The following is a 25,471-nucleotide window of genomic DNA, read 5'->3' on the forward strand; positions in this document are numbered from 1 at the left end:
TCGTGAGCTTTTTCACGGTGATACGGGAGGGGTGGCTGAACGCCGGTATGGGCGAGTGATTGTGTGTGTGTTTGGCTGCGCCCGCAGTGTGAAGAACGGGCCCGCGACCCGAGGTGTCGGAGTTTGAAGCTATGGAGGATCGCAATTGTCAAAAGACATCCAGAAGTTTAACCATATTGTTCGCTTGTTCTTCGTAATTGAGGATTTAATAATATGTAGTTCTTAGATATAGTGCTCATGCTTTGTCACAGATTTTTTTTAAGTATCTAAGAATAACTATTGAATGAATTGAATACATCATTGACCTAGAGATAAAATACTAAAAACAAAATAAAATCAATATTTAAGGATTCGTGTTTTTTGGCCTTTTTTGCTGCATAGTGATATTAATGGCAACAGTAGGCACTGGACATTTTTGCGAAATCACTTAATTAATTAATAATACAATTAAAATAACATATAAAGGGGGCTCAATTACAAAAAACACAATTTTGGCCTCTGTTTATCTATAACGGTACGAAACCCTTCGTGCACGAATCTGACTCGCACTTGACCGATTTTTTTTGCTTCCGCCCTACCTGTAAGTCCTGTAACCGACGCTGCCCTACCTCAAATTTGACTCCAGCTACAGCCCTGCATGGGGGGGTTTTAGTCGGTAAACCTCCGGTGACCCGGAGGGAGTCCGACATACCCCTGCCCCTTCCCCCGAGGGGCGGGGGATGCGTAATGCATTTCCCCTCCTCAAAAAAAAAAAAAAGGTACTTAGCACGGGGTCAGACTGACGTGGTGTGAAGCATCCACAGATTTTATAGGTTATTATTATTATTTTTCTATTGGTAAATGCAATAGAGATTATTATTAATAATATAATACAGCGCAGTAAACAAACTGACGATGCAATGTAGTGTTGGTATTTTTAGATTAAAATTATACGGTCGCTTAATTCGTCTCTAATTTGCTTACAACTTGCTAGTTGCTCTCTGTAACTGTGCCAAAACGTGAACAAAAAATTACATTTTGTATAATTATTATTTGGCAAACGAACTGTTTTGTGTGACGTAGAATGAGTTTCATAATTATAAATTATCAACCTATATTATAATGATAAGAAGTTGCCTTGAAATGAGTCCTAAAAAATAACTCCAAGTCGACTTGCGCCAATTCAAGTTTAGGTTAACGCTATGTTGAAATGTCTTGTTTCACTTCGCCCTTTTATAAATATTTTCCAAGTATTATTTTACATGTATGGCGTAATTTTAACTGACCGTGACTTGGCATTCACATCTCCAATCCTTCATGACATCCTGGTAAGTGTATAAGCCGGTACTACATCACACTGTATTCAGGGCAGTGTAATAGGATTTAGGGTGTAAGGTTACCTACAAATTAAATTATCCTACAAGGGGCCACGCCTTTACTAACTACAGGACCATGAAAAAGTATCGTGTAATATCGGCTACAGAATAAACGATTAGTTTTACTTTTAAAAAGTTTATTTACGCACAGACGCATAATACTCCTGTATCTATAACAAATTCGTATCAATACATAAATAGAATATCTAGCTATGATATAATTTCTATCATCTATTCAGATGCAACTCCATTTTCACTTTAAGTGCACTGGGTTTCCAATATCATAACTGCACTCTCTTAATACTTAAAACGTCTTCTAGACTTCCTTATTCGACTTGGCTGAAACAAAAAAATATGTTACTCTTACAAATTCATCAATCTTGTAAACAATCCTCTCCAAGTTGGGCCGTCTATAGCATACACAATCGAAGTGGGCAATCATAGACGAATGTGCAAATGTGTTGCACAAATTTTATTTCAAGAGCACGGCTAAATTACGCGACAGTAATTTAGCCGTGTTCTTGAATACAGTAATATTATAGTTTTGATTCATCGGACACCGTCTTTACTTTTATTGGTTAAGGGCCTGAGGGTGTGTTTTTCTACTAGAGATGAGTTAAACTGCGCTTGTAGGAATGTGTTTTTTAAACCAATAGAATGTCACCGCATAGCATTACTCTATTGGATCTTAAAAACAACTTCCTTGCAACGCAGCTCAGCTCAGACTGCTTAGTAGCATTCGCTAGTTTAAAAAAAAGTATAAGGAATTTGACAAACTTCCTTATAATTTTTTTAAGTTAAACTAAACTGTGTCTACCTGATAGAGATGCAGTCTTGGTGAAAAACAGCCTGCAGTATACTGTAGCAAGTCAGTAACCTTTTTTCACTGACATGCTATTTCAGCCACGTCTTTTAGCCAGTCGCGGCGGGGACTCTGTCAGTGTCGTAGTAGTTAGTACACTCACATGACGCGCATGGTGTTGGTGAAGCCGGAGCCCTGCCGCCAGCCGGTGACGACGACGACGTTGTCACCGGTGTGCAGGAAGCCGCGCGCGCGCCCGAACTTCAGCCCGTACTGCACGCGGTTGTCCACGTCCTTCAGCCAGTCGCTGGCGGGGGACTCTGAAATTGATTGAATATAATTATAAAAAAGGTAAAGAACAACGTTAACGGTCTGTTTACCCCGATTCTGCTGTAAACATTAAGGCTGACGTCTCGAAACCAGCGGGCAGCGGAGCGGGAGCCGCGCGGCGCGTGATAATGTGACAGACGGCTTATCCATATAAATCTATACATTGTCACGCACATCGCTGTTGCCGAGCCGCTGCCGCCCCGCTGTCCGCTGGTTTCGTGACTTCAGCCTATACCCCTCATAGACGTTTTTGATCTTGATAACTTTCTAAAACGTCCATAAATTACTCGTTCCTGACTACAACTACCCCCATTTAGTTTTGTAACATTGCTTATATTTACCGCATTTTCCGCAACACTTCTGAACGCAATAACACTTTTTTTCTTTAGCAGATACACCTATAATGAGACGATGTAACTTAGTTTGTCTATAGTTAAACTTTCAAGTATCGATATACAAACCGACTTCATATCCCGCTACTAATTACTTTTTTGCAGTAAACCTACGAAAAAAAAGGATATGGGCGAACAGTCCATAGACGGCCCCAATTTTATAATAAAAAAAAAACCTACGAACTATATTTTTAAAAGCCCTTATTGCAAAAAATTAAAAATATGCGAGCGATACACAAACACTTTTGTGTTCACGCAAGTATCACGCTTCTAACTCGTGTATCTTAATGTTCTGTATGTATAGACCATAGACATCTCAACTTACCCTCATACACTATGGGCAGCACACCGCGGAACAGGTGCGCCTGGCGCGCGGTCTGCGCGTGCCGTGTGACCGCGATGACGGGGCAGCGCGGCCGGTACTTGCTCAACAGGTGCGCCGACCGCCCGCTCGTCGTGATCACGATGATCGCCGACGCCATGGACTTGGTCGAGGCCTCAACAGCGGCGATCGCGACGGAATGGGCGGGGTCGATTGAGGGCTTGACCTGGGGAATTATGTATCGTTTTCAACTTCTGGCATTATAAATCCATACTAATATTATAAAATATGTGAAAGTGTGTCTATCTGTCTGTTAACTCTTCTCGTCCAAACCGCTGAACCGATTAAGATGAAATTTGGTGTGGAGATCGTTTGAGTGCAGGTAAAGAATATAGGATACTTTTTATACTAGAAAAAATTACGATTCCCGCGTGATAAACAAATTATGGCTCAACGGAGTTGCGAGCATTAATTGATAAAATATTATTCAGATGCGACTCCGTTTTCACTTTAAAGACAACGAGCGTTATAAATGAGGATTGATAATAATAATTGTGAGTTGTTACACTCGAAAAAAAAGCACGAGACATATGAGTGCATATTTTGCTAGCATTTGGCGTAGAGTCTTCACCGAACGCAAACGCGCCAAAATAAATAGGATTAGGCGTCTTGGCAATATGGCGGAACAAATATTAACTGCCAAAACCTAATGTTGCCTTCTCTATACCACAATAGACATATAATTCTGTCTACTCTGTCTATACGGCTATAGTTACATCTTACCTGAGCGACCAGGTCGTTGAACAGCTGTTTGTGCCAGATCGCGGCTTCGGCCTCCTTGCAGATGTTGGCCATGGTCAGCACGCACTCTAGCGGGTAGTCACCCTTGGCGGTCTCGCCCGACAGCATCACGCAGTCGGCGCCGTCGAGTATGGCGTTGGCGACGTCGGAAGTTTCCGCGCGCGTCGGTCGCGGCTTCTTCACCATCGACTCCAACATCTGTGTGGCGCAGATCACCGGTTTGCCCACCTGGAATGTGATACAACGTGTTTAGAGTTATGGATACAATATGAAATATTATAAGTTAAATACATATTCAACATCTTCTGGATACAATATAAATATTTTTAGTTATATTGAATATTTAAGGTGCTACTATACGTTAGTTTGATTTAAAAAAAATGAATGTTAAAAATGTTACCTACGTTAAAAGTATAAATGTAAAGGTTAAGATAGTTTCATGGGCGTACCGAGGAGGGGCAGGGGGGGGGCAGCTGCCCCCCCCTGGATCATGTTGACGTCCCTACTAAGTATATTATCTAGTACTTTCATCTATAAAAATAATAAAACGCATTTTTGCCATTTGTTTGCAATACAATATTTTTACAACTAAAAATTATTAATTTTTTATTCTTTATAAACACCTAGCTTATAAAAAATCTGATATGGCCCAGTATCTGCGTAATTTGCCCCCCCCTGGCCCAGAACCTGGGTACGCCCATGGATAGTTTAGTCATTGTTTTTACTAAATATATACGGGTTTAGGTTTTAGGAGTTCTATTTTAATGCTACATTAGAATAATATCTTCTTTTTTTGTTCGAGGAAACAGGCTGGTTTGTTTCCCATCGAGTGGTATTTAATTCGCCAAAGTTGGTTCGATATTATCATCAGTACCATTTCGTAGCTTGAATTGGGATCCTGTTTAAGCTTTGGTCTATAATAGTTATGGAACGTTTTGAAGTAAAACTATACATTAAGTAATATTTACCCTATTACACCTGGCGATCATGGTCTTCTGTGCGAGGAACACCTTCTCCGGCGGGATCTCGATACCCAGGTCACCACGCGCCACCATGATGCCGTCAGATTCCTGAAATTAAGAGCCAACACTATTACGGATTGGAAAGGAGATATTAATTTTTTTTTTATTTTAACATTTGCGATTGGCTCAAAATATTCAAAAGGCAAAAGTTTTTATTTGAAGAAGATAAAAGTTTTTGAAAAATTTATTCGTGTTACATTACACGGTGAATTACATTACACTTTACACTCGTCTGGACCCGGCTTTACAATCGATCCAAGATTCGAGGTTTAATGATAATTGGACCCAATAACTGCATAAGTCTTGTAAAAGTCACCTCTTACGTTTATAAACGTTTATAACGAAAGCCCCAATTTCACCAACGTCTGTTAGTGTTACCAGCTTGTTAAAATGTCATGTCTTCACTTTCGTTCATAAGAAAAACGAAGGAGATAACGTGCGCGTGATACTAATTCGATCGTTAACTTTTACAGTCTTTGGTGAAATTGGGGCTTAGTCTTATATTACTCATCATAATATCTGTGCATCACATTCTAACAAACTCAATGCACAGTTCAATAAGCTGACCCATTTATTTCGCAAATTGATAACATCCTTGCTCTAACAAAGCTTGATAGTTGGCATTCAAAAACAAGATGCAACTAGAATAGACTTGTATCACAATGGCTTTAAGAAAGGACGTTAGCTCCTACGCTTTGCTTCAAAGCCCAAAGGTAGAGTATCAAAATCTTTAAAATTTGTAATTACTTGTTCTTAAACTAGTTTTTTTTATAAGCAAGTAAATTTTAAAATAAGATGTTCGATTATTTTTCCTAAAAAGACCTTTTATAAAATGTTTATTGTTTTTGTGGATGTTGGTGAGTGAGTTGGTATAGTTTGTGCGTTTTAAGATGATATGGGTGACACTTTTCATATTCCTTGCTACGGGTTTTTTTTACAAGAAAACAAAAAAAATCAAAATGTAATACTTAAACTATAATCCATCTACAAAAACAAATGTTTCCTATAATTGTAAATGAATAAAAATGAAAAGTTGCTAAATGCTAACTTATTATTAGGTATAAAATTATAAATATTAACTTTGAAAATTATTGTTACGAAAATATTTGAAAAATGTCAGATGCATGAAACGGAACTTATGCAAATAGAGATTGACACTGTTGAATCGAAATCAAATCGATAAAAAGGGCGGCCATTTTAAATCGCCGGCGCCACTCTGAATCGTCAGTACGAAATTGATAATGTCGATTGCAATTCCTTTACGAAATGATTCGATATTTTTAAATTATCGATAAATTTTCTTAGGTAACTTCCCTACTATTGTCAATTATATTGTGTCACCCATATCATCTTAAAACGCACAAACTATAGTAGTAGTTTAATTGACAGAAGAAAAAAAATCATCGAGAAGTAAAAAATAAGAACAGCAACTCTAGCTCTAAAACAATAAAGAAATTATACTAAAAAATATGTCATAATATTAAGTTGATTAGCCATAAAGTATACCATTAGAATAAATAGCCTGTTTTACATAACTTGTAGGAACTTTATGTGTATGATTATTTCTTATCGACTTCTATTTATAGTGACAGACTAGTCTGTATTTCATTATTGGCTAAGAGGCGTCGAGCGTCATGTACTAGTTGTTAGCAGGTGGGCGAGAGACCTTGAAATTGCAGATAGAAACGTGCGAACATTTTTCAGCATCCTTTTGTTGTATACTCTGATTTATGATAAAAAAATTCTATCGGCCGGATTCGGCGACATTTAATGATGACTTTACAGTGCTCTTAAAGTTATAATGCGCATAGAAATTTTCGTAATTTTTCGGCAACGGTCGTATTTCCCGAGCGTCGGAAGACGTCGCTGCAAGCGCTGTTTTAAACTTACTTTAATAAACACAGAGCTTTGCAGCGACGTAGAGGCACCTGACATTGCTTGGACGTTACCATGGTAACGCCGCGATGGCTTCCCGGTGAGTTATAGCACTTATTGACGGACCGGCGACAGCGGACAGCCACCGGCTATATGCTATTTACTTCTATTTCCTTTGAACAAGGTGCAAAATGCACGTGCATTATATTTTGGGGTGCATTAATTACGACAATTAGCGAAGATTTGCATGCGCTTTATTAATTTGGGAGTACTGTAATTTAATGATGAGTAATAAACTCCATGTACTATCTGAGAAGCTGTTGATTCATAGATGGTTTTTTTTTTTATTAAATAAGGGGGCAAACGAGCAAACGGGTCACCTGATGGTAAGCAACTACCGTCGCCCATGGACACTCGCAACATCAGAAGAGCTGCAGGTGCGTTGCCGGCCTTTTAAGAGGGAATACGCTCTTTTCTTGAAGGTTTGCAGGTCGTATCGGTCCGGAAATACTGCTGGTGACAGTTCATTCCAGAGTTTTACAGTGCGCGGCAGCAAGTTACGCGAAAAACGCACTGTGGAAGATTGCCACTCATCAAGGTCACAATCTGTCTACTCTGTCAAGGTGATGAGGATGGTATGTTTTTCGCGTGGGACGATAGCGAAAAGTTGCAGGTGGTATGATTCCAAACAATTCCTCAGAGCACTCCCCGTGATACAACCGATAGAGGATGCAGAGTGAAGCTACATCTCGGCGTAATTCCAGGGGGTCCAAGCTGTTTGAAACACTATGGCAGTCAACAATTAGAGCAGCCCTTCGTTGGATACGATCCAGAGGGAGCAGTTGGTATTTTGGCGCCCCTGCCCAGAGATGAGAACAATATTCCATATGAGGCCGAACCTGCGCCTTGTAGAGTTGTAGGCGTTGGTCCGGACTGAAGTACTATCTCGCTCTGTTAAGAAACCAAGTACCTACGTAGTAGTTTGGTCGAGTTATGTCAAACCCAGCCGACAGATAACGACTTGCATTGAATTTAGCGCATTCGCTGCAAAACCTAGTTATTGCGCATGTCCAAATCATGCCATGCCATGGCAACGACAACTGTTTACGACTTGACATTTAACCCAATTGCAATTTGTTGGTGGCGTTGCAATGAACAAACCAGTGGGAGAGCCATGCTTCGGCACAAATGGGCCGGCTCGACCGGAGAAATACCATGCTCTCACAGAAAACCGGCGTGAAACAGCGCTTGCGCTGTGTTTCACCGAGTGAGTGAGTTTACCGGAGGCCCGATCCCCTACCCTATTCCCTTCCCTACCTTCCCCTATTCCCTTCCCATCCCTACCCTCCCCTGTTACCCTATTCCCTCTTAAAAGGCCGGCAACGCACCTGCATCTCTTCTGATGCTACGAGTGTCCATGGGTGACGGAAGTTGCTTTCCATCAGGTGACCAGTTTGCTCGTTTGCCCTCTTATTTCATAAAAACAAAACAATTAAATTTTTAAATTTTTCCAAGTGATCCATATCCATATTTTCCGAAATAAAATAATCAAACACTATCATAGTGTTAAATAAATTATTATTTGTACGGCTGTTAGACAATTTAGGCTTATGTATTTATGTTTAGCTTTTATTATTTTAATCATGTAAGTATAAACAATTAAGACGTTGTTTACGACTTGACCAGCAACTTGTTATGGCGTTGCCATGACATCTTTTGGACATGCGCAATAAAAGGTTTGTCCAAAAATACGCCGACGAACACGGCCATTGACATAATCCGAGCAAATGACGTAGATCCGTCAACTGCCTATGAATCAATTTCTTCGATGGTAAAACATAGAAAATGTACGGTTTCTGTAAAAATTATAATTTACGCGGGCGAAGAAGCGCGGGACATCTAGTGTCAATATAAAAAGTAGCCAGTAGCCGATTCTCAGACCTACTGAATATGCATATAAAATTTGATAAAAATCAGTAAAGCCGTTTCGGAGGAGTACGGTGACTAACATTGTGACACGAGAATTTTATATATAAGATAACTGAGATTAAAATGTAACATGGCCTTAAGATGAACTTGACATGCCCTGACTCAAGGTAGCGGAAACTTTGTTTAACCTCTTGATAACCCCCTTGGTTACGCTGATAACCTAACAACCTGTAGCTAATCACGTGACAGTATTATTCATTTAAAAATAATTATAAAATTCTTGTTTTGATAAAACATAGATGTAGATCCAGTCGCAAGCACGTGCTTGGCTTTCTTCGGATTATTTACTGAGGCACTCAAGGTCGCACAAAACCAAACAGCAGCGCACGTGCTCTCGCACTTCAGTCCATGATTCGTCAATCTCACTTGGAGTATAATTTTACTTTGCAATAGTAACCAGCAAAGCATCCCTTATAGAAGCTAAGCGTTTTATTGGACTCCCAATCCCTGTCTCTTACGTTATAGTAACCTCCTCCAAACCTCGCCCTATAATCGCATATTGCTTAAACGCTCCGTAAGTTTTCTTTCCACAGACATAGATCAAGATAGATACCGCATGTGTATACTTCGCGTGCCATATCGCGTTCCCAAACGACGAGAAATGCTCGTCTTTCGAAAGTCTTAGTCTGCGCTCTGTTACATCCCTAGTTAGTTAGAACATTCCGTTTACTTAAGCATTTCTATATTCTTCGATATTTTTTCGTTTGCGTTGCAGTTTTCGTTTAGTATTTATTCATTCTAGTTCAATTTCTCAGTCAGTCAGATTCTGGAAGCCGGGCAAGTAAGGTGTGGGAAGTCGTAGCTTAAAGTGTAACTAATTTAATTTTGGGTTAATAAATTAGTTTAGGGTGAACTTTTGGTTTTTTTTTTTAAACTGACACAGAGGGTGCTGCAAAACACCCTCCGTTATCGGAATCGGACGTCAATCGGATTGAAAAAATGCCTAATTGTGCCGTATTAAGCTGTAGAAATTCTAATGAAAACGTCGGCCTAGATAATGGATACGTTTCTTATCATTGGTACGTCACGTAGGTATGAAAAAAGTGGCACGCTCGTTTTCATACAAATGCGTATGAAAACGAGCGTGCCATTGATCTATGCCTGTGATTCTTTCCCTCCCCCTCACTAGATACTCACATCGATGATCTCGTCGAGGTTGACCATGCCCTGGTGGTTCTCGATCTTGGAGATGATCTGTATGTTCTTGCCCTTGTCGCCCAGGATGCCGCGGATCTCCTTCAGCGCCGCGCCGTTGCGGATGAACGAAGCGAAGATCATGTCCACCTACAAAAAAAAAATAAAAAAAAACACGCTTTTTTAATTAAGTATTTAATTATTTTTTTAATTATGAAATTATTATTGCATTGTCATTGGCTCTTAATACGTATGCAAAGTTAGGAATTAATTAGACTACTGGAGAGGTAAAAATCGTGCTCAAAGATTCCGTTACATATACAATACATATACATTGCATACATAGCCCAACCAAGCTAATAAAAGCGTGTTAAAAGAGAGATTTTCTATAGTGGTATTTATTCGAAGAGAAGCATGGATACAAGTGTGAGCTGTGGATTTTTTTATCCATAATATAAAAATGAGTCGCTGAATGTGTTGCTAAGCGCAAAACTCGAGAACGGTTGGACCGATTTCGCTAATTCTTTCTTTTTAAATATTCCTTGAAGTACGAGGATGGTTCTTACAGAGAGAAAAATTCCTGAAAAAGTCTAAAAACAATACTTTTCTATACTCCCATACAAAAGTTAAAGAATCGACTGTTAGGCGATACGAAGTTCGCCGGGTCAACTAGTTAAAAATAAAAGCTATAAAATCATGGAATAGGAAGACACAACACAGGTTGAAATTCATTCTTGTGTTTGTCGAAGCGAACATTTATTATATACTTAATATTTTCGTCTAAAAACTAGATGTTTTTTTATTACGATCTCATATTTGCGCCATTTAAGTAATCTATAATTTATGTCTTCCGAATGGAAATCTTGCGATTGTTCTAAGAAGATAAGATACTGGTTCACATTTGCGTATCAGCAGACATGCAAATGAACGAAATGAGGTCATCTTATCGCGTATTTTAAGATACGGTGATTCTTATCAATACATTCATTGAGCATGCGGCTTCGAACTTTTACGTTTTTTAACTAAAATATTTTATACTTATTAAGAAAGCCGATGTTGTTTCTAAGTTTAAGTTTTTTTAGTAAGATAAATATGTTTTACGAGCTTTTCCCGCGGCTTCGCTCGCGATAAGAAATATTATTATATGCAAACTTTCATCCCCTATTTGAACCCCTTGGGGTTGGAATTATCTGCATGCCAAATTTCAGCCCGATCCGTCCAGTGGTTTGGGCTGTGCGTTGATAGATCACTATGTCAATCAGTCAGTCAGTCACCTTTGAGTTTTATATATTATATGTCGTAGGATGATTTGATAAATCGAACTATCGCGAAAATTCTAGTGATTTCGCGAAAACACGGATAATTAGATAATGCTGTTTACATTTTTCAATTTTTTTAAAAAAATTTAGGTTTTTTGCGAAAACGCGAGTTGCCTTAGTAACATTGCACATTCTTAACGCTGATTGGCTTGATTTCTGCTTACTGGCCAACTCTTATTCTGATTGGTTACTATCTTTTTCTATATGTATCTTTAAGGTATTACACCATAGAATTATAAAGAGTCAGAAATGACAATGCCTCTTCATAGGAACTTTCCTTTTTATTTAACCTTTTTCTTATCTCAACCATAACCTCAGACTTAGTTTCTGGATCTGTTGAACTTTCAGCATTAATTTCACGTCTTGTATCAGTCATTTTGTATTTACAGATACACTTTTAGATAACTTTTCGCACTATTTTTCAAGTCCAACTGCAATTTTAAACACATTAAAAATATCAAAAACTGCTAGCTCGCTTACAAAAACGACCACAAAAAAAAAAACAACGCGTGACAATGAATTGACATTTAAAACGTCAAGTCTTCAACCAATCAGAGAAGATGTTGTTGTGAGGCGCTTAAACAGACCAATCAGTGATGTTTTTCGATAATAACTAACGATTCGTTTCGCAATCTTACTAAGGCGACTCGCGTTTTGGCGAAAACACGACCTTTTGTCAGTAAGGTTGAAAAATGTAATTACCATTGTCTAATTATCCGTGTTTTCGCGAAGTCCCTAGAATTTTTGCGATAATCCGATTTATCAAATCATCCTACGACATATATATAGATAAATACGACCTTGAATTACTAAACCTCTCTGAATATCTTAAATGTACGACTTATGCCTGATTTTTAAAAAGTTCTTGGACAGAAGTTTATATAGTCAATAGAGTAGCTTTGTCCACATGCCTTTTTCTGTTCGTCAAGGGCATGCGTTATAGCGCAGTCAACAGCAAACGTGAGGCATGCCCGCGACGCATGCCCTCTGACCGTATCCAAAACTTCAAAAATGACAATATTGGCGTTGCGTTCCTTGACGCATTCAATTATTGAATGCGCCAATATGAAAGTTGATAACGAAAATTGAAGATGAAAGTGCACAGTGTGGACATAACTAGTCGTCAATAGAGTCGTCAATGGTTTACGTTTTGACGTTAGTCAGCCACAAACGCTAGTTAATTAATAAAATCCTGTAAAACCTCATACATCGAGTTTCAATTATACTAAACCACATAAAATAAATTTTGCCTTTATTGTAGAAGTTCAAAACACGAAATAAAAAATAAAAATTCCAATGACGTGAAAATAGATAAGAAGATTTTGACAGCCTCAAGTTCAAGCCAGTGTTTAGCACGTGTTATCACGATCATCCGCACATATCGTGCGCGGACGCTCGCGGGGACGCATTACGATCACGTGGTCGGGCCATTCACGTCTACCTCAGATTGTTCATAATATTATTATTTAAATAAGCAATTTAATCTGCGATAAGGCGTTTTTTTAGCGACGTGATTTAGATTATGTTATACACATTGGAGGAACTTGTTTACGGTCTGTTTGTTGTCAACTGAAACTCGTTATATTAAAGTCCTAAGGAGAATTTTAAGAAATATATTGATTTTTTCACATAAGTGCTGATTGACAGAAATATAACCTTCAATTACACTGGATTTTGATGTTTGATCTGCCTTGTATCAATGTCAAAATGTCCAGCATCTCATTCCCTTATGTTGCATGTTTTAATCTAATACAAATCCAAATGTTTTGGTCCATCTACTGCATGAATGTAAAAACAGTATTAAAATGTTTCAAAACTTACCCCCTGTTCAACACCAAAGATGAGATCAGACTTGTCCTTCTCTGAGACGGCTGGCAGGTCCACGGGGAGACCGGGCAAGTTGACACCCTTGCGTGAACCGAGCATACCTGGGGCAAATAGCGTTAAATCATCATTTATAGCCTATAGGTTAGACTTTTGAATTCACAGGCAAGTAGACAGTGTAGTACAATTTTAACCGACTTCCAAAAAACGAGGAGGTTATAAGTTCGGCTGTATTTTTTTTTTGTATGTTCAACGGTTACTCCGCCGTTTGTTAACCGATTTTCGAAATTTTTGTTTTTCGCTAATAGATACCAAATATTGGTCCTATTTTTAAGAGTGCAAAAAGTAGATACGTTACATAAAATATCAACCCTACTCAATCGGCGACAAAACTTTGTATTTGCGCTAGTAATAATTATTATTCATCCAAGCGCGAGCTTATAATGACTATACTGTCATCATGAATCATTTGTTCGGAAGGAATCTTTTCCTTCCGAACAAATGATGCAACCACTGAATACATTTTTGGAGAACATGACGCTATGAAGCGATTTCATCGAATCGAAACAGTTTGTGACCTGTTCTTCTGTCTGTCTGTTACCTCTTCACGCCCAAACCGCTGAACCTGTTTAGCTCAAATTTGACATAGATATATTTTGAGGCCCGGGAAAAAACATATTATGATACTTTTTGTCCCGGCAAAATGTACGGTTCCCAGGCGATAAACGAGTTTTGGCGTAACGGAGTTGCGGGCGTCATCTAGTATTCAATAAACAATATTTCTACACCAGGAACCAACACGTACCTCCATTTTCAATCTCGCAGACCAGCGTGTTGCCCTCAACGGACTTGCAGATGATGGAGATGAGGCCGTCGTCGATGAAGATACGGTTTCCGGGCTTCACGACATTGGTAATGTTCTTGTAGTCCACGTACACTGTGTCCGCGTTGCCGCTCTCCTGCAGGGCGGGGTCTGTCGACAGTCTGATGGTAGCTCCCTTCTTCAGCTCCACTTCCGCGGAACCACCCTGTAGAAGTTGATGATATTATGGAACTAGCCTGTAGTGATGCAGGGATTTTATGAATACGCTACTGCTTAAGGTCCAATTTCATCAACGACGGTTAGGGCGCGATCAGACGTGCGCGTGTTCTGCGCGGGTTGTACTATAGCGTATGGGAAAACACGCTGCCGCGCGCTCTGCGCGGGTTCAGCGCGTGCTGAGCGCGTGTTTTCCCATACGCTATAGTAGAACACGCGCAAGTCTGATCGCGCCCTTAAAGTTAATGCTTGTATTAACATCACGTTACCTCACCTCTTTCATTTTTCATATGAATGAAAGAGGAGACATGACTGTATATTTTGTGGAGACATCAAATATCGTTGATGAAATTGGGCCTTAGGCTATTAGCCTTGAAAGGTGACCGTGTACGTAAACATATTTTTGGACATACATAAAAAATAGGTATGTACATTTAGTCATTTACTGACCCGTTCTGAGCTAAGTCGTGTTGTTAGACTCAATAGGCGAGATTCATTTGTGTCCCAGTGTGAAATATAACAATGTAAACTCGTTATATTAAAGGGGGTTTTGAATGTCCTTCTGTACGATACAATTCGCTGCAATACGAGGGCTGCTATTTATGTATCCGGAATTAAAAAAAGAAACAAACATATATCATTTAATATGGTTTTATTGCTTTTCAAAATATTCGCCGCGATGATCGACACACTTTTGCATACGCTGGAACCAATTTTCATAGCACTTTTTCCATTCTGATTGAGGTATCTCCAAAACGTGCATTTTGAACGCATCAACAGCCTCTTCGCGGCTCGAAAAACGTTGACCACGTAATTTGTTCTTCGCGTATGGAAATAAAAAGAAATCGTTAGGTGCCAAATCAGGGCTGTACGGCGGATGACCAGTCAATTCGATCTTTTGACCCTCCAAAAACTGAGTTGTTTCAGCTGAGGTGTGACAGCTAGCATTGTCGTGATGTAATATGATTCTGCGTTGTCGGTTGTCCTTTCTTATTTCTTCAAAGACTTCTGGTAAACAAATGGTCGTATACCATTCAGAATTAACCGTTTTACGATTCTCTAATGGCACTGTAGCCACATGTCCATTAATTCCAAAAAAACAGGCGACCATTTGCTTCAAAGTACTTTTTGCACGAGTAACTTTTGTTGGTTTCGGCTCATCTTGGAACACCCACACCGTTGACTGTTGTTTAGTTTCGGGGTCATATGCATAGATCCAAGATTCATCACCTGTGTAGATATTATAAACGGCTTTTGACGTACCACGGTTGTATTTTTTTATCATTTTTTTGCACCAATCGACACGAGCCCGTTTTTGATCGATTGTCAAGTTGTGCGGAATCCAACGCGAACATATTTTTTTTACAGCCAAATGTTCGTGTAATATCTTATGTATGCTCGTCATACTTATGCCTAAGGACGCCTCTATCTCGCGATATATATTTTGTGGGACAACAGCTGTTTTTGGGCGACCTTCTTTATTTTCATCCGTGAGCATAGACCGCCCACGATTAAACTCACTGTACCAGTGATAAACAGTGGTTTTTGATGGTGCTTCATCTCCAAAAGTTGCGGTGAGTTGAATAAAGCACTGTTGTTGATTTAGCCCACGCCGAAAATCGTAGTAAATCATTGCACGAAAATGTTCACGCGTTAAATCCATGGCAAATGAAGACACGCAATTTTCAAAATGACGCCACAATGGAAAAATAATTGACAGTCACATGAAACAAAATGTATTCTTCAACCAAAGAGTTCTATTTTCAAATGTTGTAATTACTTTTTAAATATTGTTCTTGTAAGTGGCCAGTTCCGGATACATAAATAGCCCTCGTACAATACCAAAAGAAACCGGTTCTGATTCTTCGTCCTATAGTGTTCAGACTACAGAGATATCGCTGTATATGTAGGAAGTGAGACCAGATATAATTATGGTACATAGCAACAATTGCACCCTCTAGCAGACGTGAGAGAAGGCATCGCCGATCTTCGCACTGTAGTTCTCGGCTTCTCGGCATTTGCTGATACGTTCAGAGAGAAGTTACATATTAAATAATACATAGCATTACTTACACAGGTCCCATGTGTCGAGAGCGATGGCCAGGGAAAAGGGCAATACCGAGCTTCGAGCTGTTCTCAGTTTTTCGTCTGTTGCGGATAATCTCTAGCCGTGAAAAAAGTAACAATATCTAGTAGTAAATAGCCAAATACTTCGCCCTGTAGCAAAACAGTTATCTCAGGTCCCTTGGTGTCAAGAGCAATGGTGAGAGAAGGTAATGCCGAGCTTCTTGCTATAGTTCTTCTCGGCTTCGCGGCAGTTGCGGATAATCTCTAGCAGTGAAAAAAGTTACAACAGTAGCAAATAGCAAAATACTTACGCCCTGTACGAGACCGGTTCTGATCTCAGGTCCCTTGGTACCAAGAGCGATGGCGAGGGAGAAGGGAATGCCGAACTTCTTGCGATAGTTCTTCTCGGCTTCGCGGCAGTTGCGGATAATCTCTAGCCGTGAAAAAAGTTACAACAGTAGCAAATAGCAAAATACTTACGCCCTGTAAGAGACCGGTTCTGATCTCAGGTCCCTTGGTATCAAGAGCGATGGCGAGGGAGAAGGGGATGCCGAACTTCTTGCGATAGTTCTTCTCGGCTTCACGGCAGTTGCGGATAATCCCTAGCCGTGAAAAAAGTTACAACAGTAGCAAATAGCAAAATACTTACGCCCTGTAAGAGACCGGTTCTGATCTCAGGTCCCTTGGTACCAAGAGCGATGGCGAGGGAGAAGGGAATGCCGAACTTCTTGCGATAGTTCTTCTCGGCTTCGCGGCAGTTGCGGATAATCTCTAGCCGTGAAAAAAGTTACAACAGTAGCAAATAGCAAAATACTTACGCCCTGTAAGAGACCAGTTCTGATCTCAGGTCCCTTGGTATCAAGAGCGATGGCGAGGGAGAAGGGGATGCCGAGCTTCTTGCTATAGTTCTTTTCGGCTTCGCGGCAGTTGCGAATGGTCTCGGCATGGTACTCGTGCGAGCCGTGCGAGAAGTTCATGCGGGCCACGTTCATGCCAGTTTCCATCATCTTCTCTAGCATGGCCACATCGCGGGAAGCGGGCCCTGGAGAGAAATGTTACGTAGCTAACTCATATGATGATATGACTGTAGGATCAGGAACTAGGAAGAACTTAGAACATGAACAAAAACGGTTTTATATGAGGTTACTGTTATAGCCACGGGTTATAGCTTATAGCGATATGCTTGTTGAATAAGGAAGAACATGAATGGAATCGAGAGAACAGAAGTTCTAGAGGCGTTTACGTCCAGTTGGCCATGACGACCTTAACTTCATTTACGAATGGACAAAAAAATGTACAGACAAAAGGTTGCTTTAGTAATCTGTGGTCTTGTCTATTGTTATTTAGACACTCATTTATATGGTTGATAATGATGCTTAAGCGAGACAGCCTGAAAATACTGAAATGATTTTTAGACTGTCTTACTTCTATTCTACACGAAATTTTGCGAGCGAGATATCTCGAAATTCGAGTAGGTACGAGAATTAAAAATTTAAGAGACACGACAAAGAGAAGGAAAGAGAGAATAAAAAAAGATTAGATTAACCCCAGCAGGCTTAGCATGGCCACCATAGAAAGGTTTATTCTTACGATAAAGTAGACAAAGTGATGGAATAACAAAGGAAATCTGTCAGTTTGTCCGCTTAAACTGTCGGCGTTTCTATTCTTTCTCATTTCTTCTGTGGCCATGCTAAGCCTGCTGGTCTACCTAGAATATTATATAGATCAGTATGACTCACCAATGGTGCAGATGATGCCGGACAGTCGCACATAAGAGGCCTTGGAGTCGATGTCCAGGCTGCACATGTGCTGCAGGTGGGAGCCCGCGTCAGCCGCCGCCAGCTGCATCGCTGGCTTGTTGGGGTTTCCCGTCTAAGCCAATTGATAAATCAGATGAGTTACAGAAATTAAAATAGCTTTTAATCTGAGTCTACATCTTTCAGTTACAGTTGTTAGTACTTATTTAATATCTAATATACCTAGATTAGACTAATTGTGTAAGTATAAAAGTACAACAAAGATTTACCTATTGACTCTTTAGTCATGAAGTTAGATTGTATTTACTAAAGATTCCAATATTTTCAATAAAAAAAGACCATGTTTCCTGCACTGTAAGTGCAAAAAAACAGTAGTTTGAATTATGAATATCAAACTACTGTTTGCACTAAAAGATTTCGAGTGGGACGATTACATCAATATATGTACTGTATAGGCCCTATGAAGCGTGAAAGATACGATTTCAGAAGTTCTGAGAAAGATCTGCTTTAGTTATCTACAGAGGATACTCTTTATGTTTTGGCTGCAATCCAATGATTGGGATTCTAGGAATATTTCTAGCGAATGTTGGATTATGCTAATTTAATAATAAATCGTTTTTATTTGCAAAATTACAAGTTTCTATGTTCATTATAATTATCGATGCAGAATGTAGGTACTCCACGACATAGCGCATCTAATTTACGTATGTGTACGCCTGTACGGTAGCTATTATACCTTAATGGTTTTCTACGTGGTCGTGTAGTGTATATGAATTAATGATAATGTGTTTGACATTGAAATGTTTATAAGTACAGTAGGTACAAACTGTTGTTTCAGTTAGCATGTAAAATAATTATACCATCGAATCCGTACCAAATACTGAAATACTTATTAGAAAATAATATTTTGAATGTAAGTACCTTTTTTTGCTTATCTTGATTACCATAGCCACTCGTACCTTACTACTTAGGTATGTATGTCCAAACAATGCAAATGTATAGCGGAACTGAACGACGAATGACGCCTTTACATAACTATTATTCTTATCGACTTATCAATATAAACATGACACTTATCAGATTATTTAATACCTAATTATTGTCGTAGTACCTGCATGGATACTTTACTAATTAATACATGGTACAATAAAATGCAACATGCGGATAGAAAGTTGATTTAAATAATTTTGAAGACGTTTTAACTGCAAAAATATTGAGTCTTATAAGACTTTACTAGCTATTTGACCGAGCTTTGCTCGGTATTCGATAAAACACGAATAAAATGACATTTTCTATAAATTATTCCTAGCTAGATCGATTTATCGCCCCCGAAACCCCTTATATACTAAATTTCATGAAAATCGTTGGAGCCAATTCCGAGATTCCAATTATATAATATATATATATACAAGAATTGCTCGTTTAAAGATATAAGGTAATAGGGATTATAGAGAAATGAACTATAGAATATGTGGTTCGCACATCTTTGATTGTAATAATTTCGTTAAAGCGGTCAAGGAATTATTTTAACGAACGAGCTTTTACTTAAAGCTCAGAAACGTCAACAGCTAGCCGACACGAACAACTGCAAGCCGTATGATCGCTGTATAATGTGCTATTTACAAAACGCATTAACCGCATCAGTTCTGCTTCCACAGTTACATCATCAAAACGAAAATTATTACCTCAGTTTTTCCATCGTAAACCGTACACCAAACCATGTTTGCACAACGAATAGCACTACTTTTACTCGCACAATCAACGCGTGGTGAAACCGGCAGTATCAGTGATCTTGAACTGCCCTTTACAGCGGAAAACTTCTCTCGGCTGCAATGAAATGCGGACTTGCGTATTGAGCGCCGAATGACGAGCGTCGACGCGCGCATAGACGCGGACGTCGCTACGCGGGTGAGTTCACACAACCATCACAATGGATGGTTCTACGCTCAAATTGTTGTTAATATTTGGTGCATTTTACGACCTAAGCCTAGCTGGGCCCATGAAATTTGGTTCTATGTTTGAATATCTAAATTTAGACTGCGAGGGGTGCCAGGGTTCGTTGCCAAGATCTCAACGTTTAGTCTAATCGACAAATCGTGGTATACCGTAAAAATATTACTTTTAAAGGTAATTTACCTGTGGATATAATATCTATTTAAATATTATTATTGCAAATTCTCAGCCTCTAGATGTGCATGTAGGCTTTGACAGAGCTTTTAAAAGCTCTGAAAGCTTTCACATTTGATGGAAAGGTATGAGTGTATTTGACACCAATCCACTGATCTTTTGGAGGTCAGTGCACCAATCATATTATTGTTTTTTTTTATTCGATAATATTAATGTGTCCAGGGTTTAGTATAGGTATTGTATGTAGCAACGACCTTTATGGTATGTAGACATACTGCATACAATGTTATATAAACTGCAATGCAATAATTCATAAACCTAATAAGTCTATGCAATGCATTCTCATTTTTAAATGACTGGACAGTGTCACTCATAAACAGTGTTGTCACACCGAATTTTAGAAAATCAGTAACGTCTACTGATATGCCAAAAATTGGAAGAATTAGGTAGATGTTAGAACCAAAAATTGGTAGATCTACCACCCTCATATCAGTACATTTTATAGCAATTTGTGTTCAATATTGCTTTCAATTTCATTCTTTTCATAGCATTGTCACGTATTAAATGCACATATTGAGTGTACACTCCGTCAAGAAAGTCATGACAGGCGGGAAAATTTTCTAAACGTAATCACGCTTTTGTGGTGTATTTTTTTCTTTGTATTTTTTCGTTTAAAATTAGTTTTCTTAATTTTTAATTTTTATAGATAAAGTACAAAATAATATACTTAGTAGGGACGTCAACATGATCCAGGGGGGGGGCAGTTTTGCAGGAAATTCCAAGTTACAGACATTGATTCATTAGTTGTCAGAGAACGTTTCAGACCATTTACAGACTAATCTGCGTTCCGAAAGTGAACGGCTCAGAACAGCTGCAGGCTGCAGCTCGTGTAGTAGCGACCGTAGCGGTCCGTTTTTGTTTTGAAATGATAATTGCTGAAGGAAGTATTGTGCCAAGACGACTCAATTTGTACCAAAATGGTATCCCAGGAGTCTGTAACGTTTATTATTTGTACGTGAACAATGATATATAATGTCGATTGTCGAAACTTGAAAAATAGGTAGATTTGATACCGAAGTTGGTAGATAGGTAGAAGGGAGGTGAAATAGGTAGATCTACCAAAAAGTTGGTAGATGTGACAACACTGCTCATAAAGGTTTTGTAAATAATGACAAAAAAAGCTTATAATTGTATGGGTAATGGGAGCATAGCCAAATATTTTGGTGATGCTATTTTTAAAATTTTTGCTGTTATAGCAGCAAGTGTATACATCATAAAGTCCTTTAAATTATATTTTATAAAAGAAAGAAATTCCCTTCACAGGGACAGGAGAGTACTTTAACAAACTTTCTTTTGTCTTTTGCCCCTGTAGTTAGGAACCTTAAAAATTGCAAAATTGTGTTCGGAAAAAGCTAAAAGAATTAATGCTTTAAAATATTCTCACTAGTTACTTAGATGTTTCATAATAATTTGTATTTAATCTATGATTTAACAAAGATTTTGCAGGAAATTCCAAGTTACAGACATTGATTCATTAGTTGTCAGAGGTGGGTCCCTTAATTCAACCTGTGAATATTTTGACGTAAGGCATGTTTGGTTCGGTGGTCACGATATAAATATAATGTTTTACAGGGGTTGTCGAGGATAACGATGGACCGCTTTGATTCTAATTCAAACCTTACATACCCAATTTCCTGAAATATATTTTTTAGTTCACACATCGAATTTGTATTATGAGAAGTTGCATGAGTCATAGGCAGATAGCAGATTAATCATAGCCCCTAGCCAAGACGTGTTCTGTATCGCTTTTTTAAAGAAACGCTGATCAAAATTTATGGAATTGACATAAATATTGTTCGATAAAATAAAGTTACTTTTCATATGGTGACCTATTTGCTCTTTTGCCCCCTTATTTAATTAAAAAAAAGAATAGTATATGTGTAGGTAATGATTAAATAATACATTCCTACTTGTGTAGGTAGAATAAAAAAGCTTTGGTAGCAATAAAATTAGTTGTCACAGAAAATATCTATAGCACCTTTATCTATAACCTGAATAAAAGTATAATTTTAGTAGAAAGACAAGAAACACAATAGGAAGAAACTGATATTTAAAGTACTTGAGATTAGCCAGCATAATATTTTTTAGTAGGCAGCTGTACCTGCACCTATAAATTTGGCTCTATTAACATGAAGCTTAACTTAATAATTTCTGAAATTATACAAAGCTTATTTGTCATTAGGCATCTTCAAAAACTGCAATGGAAATTATTGGAAGTATTTTAGAAATAAGTAGTTTACTAGAACTTTTGTCACACTACCTTCACTTAGCTAATGTTTTATCTTACATCGATTTTAAAAACAATGTTTTTTTCTTTTAAATACTTTTATTGAGAAACAAAAGTTCTCAACTCAATAAACGCAGAAACAGCTCTATAATATGACGAAAATTGCGAATAAAGCCGGCTGATACTTGTGCAAAATGGACAACTTTTTTAAGTTTAGTATACATAAAAAACTTATTTTAACGTTATACTCACATAAGCCATTTTATTTTTAGTTTATTAAAAGTTATAAAAAGTATATTATAATTATTTAGATCACTGAATCACAGGAGTTTCAATAAAATAAAGTTCTTCAAAGTTACAAACTGCAATGAAATATGAATCAATGGGGGAAGGTCATCGCAATGTCAAATAATGACATATCCTCCACAGGTGTCATAGTTCCGCCAATGTCATGTATTTTTTTTAAACGAGTTGGTTTTGAAAATGCACTAAATTATAATTTTTGGCGCCAATATTTTGTAACAAAAACCAACAAAACAAAAGTTTGTAGCGAACAACCATCGAACAACCTATTAAAGAAAGGCGCTAGTTTTGGAACGTACAAGCAATATACACACGAATTTAAAGATTTTTCAAATTATAAAAATAACCTACAAAATAGAATCGCCCGCAAAAATGGACCAAAAATTATGTTTTTGTATGGGAGCCCCCTTTTCAATTTTTATTTTATTTAAATATTATTATTAAGTATGTAATTATTAAAGTAATATAATATTGTGTATATTATATATTTAAGGCCTTTGTGAAAATGTCAAGTACCTCTGGTACCTTTTGCTATTGATAATATCGCCCGTGTATTATTTTCCTCTATGTATCGAGCAAAAAATTGCGTATTGCAGCCCCCTTTTAATATTAATATTATTTAATATTATTATGTTTTTAGTTAGTATTTGTTATTATACTTCTTGGTTGTTTCTGTCTGTGTAAAATTCAGAAGTCTAGCTCTAGCGGTTCTTGAGATATTGTAGGTAAGTATATTGCGAGGAAATTTAATACAATATGAGGTAAGTACTTACATTCATATATTTATTCCTAGTTTCAATTGCCTTCATTGTCACAACGAATTAATTAAAAACACGACCACCGCAAAACACGACGAGACTTTAATCTGGTTTCTCGAATATTAAATTATACGATGTTTATGACCCAGGCCAAGACCCAAGATAAAAAGCTTAGCGGTCGTTTTATCTCTTCTAGTTGTCAATAAACTTTAACTCGCAGTTTGTATCGATACGTGGTCGATATCGATATCGCATCATTATCGATGGAACTTGAGATATTTCATATTAATATCATATTTAAAAAAATCTATTTCCCTGTAATGTTAGTGGAAATTGAGTATCAGCCATTGGAAAATTCATTCCACAGATTACTAGTATATATTTGTAATATAAAACGATACTTACTGAGATAACTCCCATTTTAAATCCTATACACCCAAAAATTAAAATTAAGGTTGGGTTGCACCAGAGGCGTGGTTATAGTTAAAGTTAAATATGGCGTCCAAACTCCAAACCCCTCATATTCTCATACGACATCTGTCAATTTTTCCGGTTATAGTTAAGGTTAAAGTTAGTTAGTTGGTGCAACCCAGTCTTAGTGTAATCTTTTACCGAGTAAAACCATAATATACTCTTTTTTGGTGAGCTCCCACAAGAGTTGAAAAATTACATTTTATTTCCCGTACTGCTTAAAAATTTTAAAACAAACTATATTTTAAGGAATACAAATTTAATAATATTAACTAAATTTAGGTAATCAGTCTACACGATATTCAGGCAAGTTGAAATCAGTAAGTACATTTTTTACAATGAAAGTGGGCACGACATGTAGGTAAGCAAATAGGTATATTATTTGAGTTTTAATTTTATCTTCCTGATAAAATCTGAATACATCTTTATTGATCTTGATAATTTTTCTGGTGGTCCAGCGGCTGCTTTGCCAAGAAATTGGTGAAACCGCTTCAATAACTTCTAAGTATCCATGGTTTATACATTTTTAAAATCTTCTATGAAAGTCATACTTAATTTGTTCATAAGCCTGTCCACGAATGCTTATTAAGGGCTCATATGACCCTAACTTGACTACATACTTTAACCTAGATCTCAAAATCTGAAAGGTCTAGAAAACTGATTTTTTGACACAAGTAACTTCAGTTCATGAATATTAAATGCTCAAGACGAAAACACGATTACTCAAAAAATGCTCGATAGTTTCTTTTTTACAAAAAACCTTGTTTTAAACACATTTTTGCTTGGATCTTCGAAGTTTGCTGTCTTTTTTTTAATATTTTTTAATATCTAAAAAGGTATTGATAAAACCTAAATTTGCTCAAAACACTTTTTTCATAATCATTATAGTTCGTCTTTTATTCAAGTAAAACTAATTCAGCGATGATTTCGCGCCGTCCTTTTTCACCTGGCATATGAAAGACGGGCGTGAGTGTGAAGAGAGAAGGACGATGTTTGATTTTTAGAGTCAGGTGAGCTCTTAAATCCAAATTAATTCAAATATGCGAGAAAAATAGATCTTTTCACATTTTACAATAATCTGTCTATACAACTTTTTAACGACGCGGACGTCCTGAACTACGTGGGGTTCTGTGTCGTTTCGATCGATCGTCAAGAAAATCGTCCAATCGATCTTTTGAACGTAAAATCGTTTGCGATATTGCTACACACGTACAATTTGTCGTTCGATTTTAACATCGAGGAGATAAATCGTTACGATAATTGTCCCGTGTATGGCCACCTTTAGGCAGCGAAGTGAGCAGGGAAGTGGGCAGCGTGAGAAGTAGTCACCCGCGCTGCCACTCGTCATGCCGCTGCACTGCCGTTGCCCGACGCGGCAAGTATGTTAGGGGGCTGAGCACTGACTTTTATAAAACATTGTGTGTGTTATAGAGGTCAGTGGGGCTGAGTGTAAACGCAGGGCCCCCGTAAGGGTTTCTGGCGCCCGTGTGCAAAAAA

At 38.0% G+C, this 25,471-nt stretch overlaps 1 protein-coding gene across 5 annotated transcripts; it reads right to left on the reverse strand.

Moving 5' to 3' along the window:
- Positions 1-1,475: 1,475 nt before the first annotated feature.
- Positions 1,476-23,621, reverse strand: LOC121726865 (pyruvate kinase-like). 5 transcript variants are annotated; one of them, XM_042114489.1, is made up of 11 exons: positions 23,519-23,621; positions 18,011-18,143; positions 17,090-17,313; positions 13,971-14,193; positions 13,163-13,269; positions 10,026-10,172; positions 4,971-5,072; positions 3,985-4,230; positions 3,205-3,427; positions 2,321-2,477; positions 1,476-1,694 (listed from the first exon to the last, which is right to left on the reverse strand). In XM_042114489.1, the coding sequence occupies exons 1-11, from the start codon at positions 23,552-23,554 to the stop codon at positions 1,682-1,684; spliced, it is 1,611 nt and encodes a 536-aa protein (XP_041970423.1). In that variant the 5' UTR covers positions 23,555-23,621; the 3' UTR covers positions 1,476-1,681. The 5 variants fall into 5 exon arrangements, with proteins under 5 accessions (XP_041970423.1, XP_041970425.1, XP_041970421.1 ...); XM_042114491.1 differs by lacking the exon at positions 23,519-23,621 and adding an exon at positions 22,695-22,819; XM_042114487.1 differs by lacking the exon at positions 23,519-23,621 and adding an exon at positions 19,714-20,002 and having other exon boundaries at positions 2,321-2,482; positions 3,210-3,427.
- Between the last annotated feature and the right edge of the window lie 1,850 nt (positions 23,622-25,471).

This window comes from Aricia agestis, chromosome 5, assembly GCF_905147365.1.
Source record: "Aricia agestis chromosome 5, ilAriAges1.1, whole genome shotgun sequence".
NCBI lineage: Eukaryota > Metazoa > Arthropoda > Insecta > Lepidoptera > Lycaenidae > Aricia > Aricia agestis.

Bases quoted from the DNA above. Each gene is read 5' to 3' on its own strand.
- LOC121726865 (XM_042114487.1), bottom strand. From the start codon at position 19,914: ATGCGCGCGTCGACGCTCGTCATTCGGCGCTCAATACGCAAGTCCGCA. The intron at 18,144-19,713 runs GTAATAATTTTC...CAATTGGCTTAG, and splicing joins TTTACGATGGAAAAACTGAG to ACGGGAAACCCCAACAAGCC. The intron at 4,231-4,970 runs GTAAATATTACT...ATCACATTCCAG, and splicing joins TGATCGCCAGGTGTAATAGG to GTGGGCAAACCGGTGATCTG.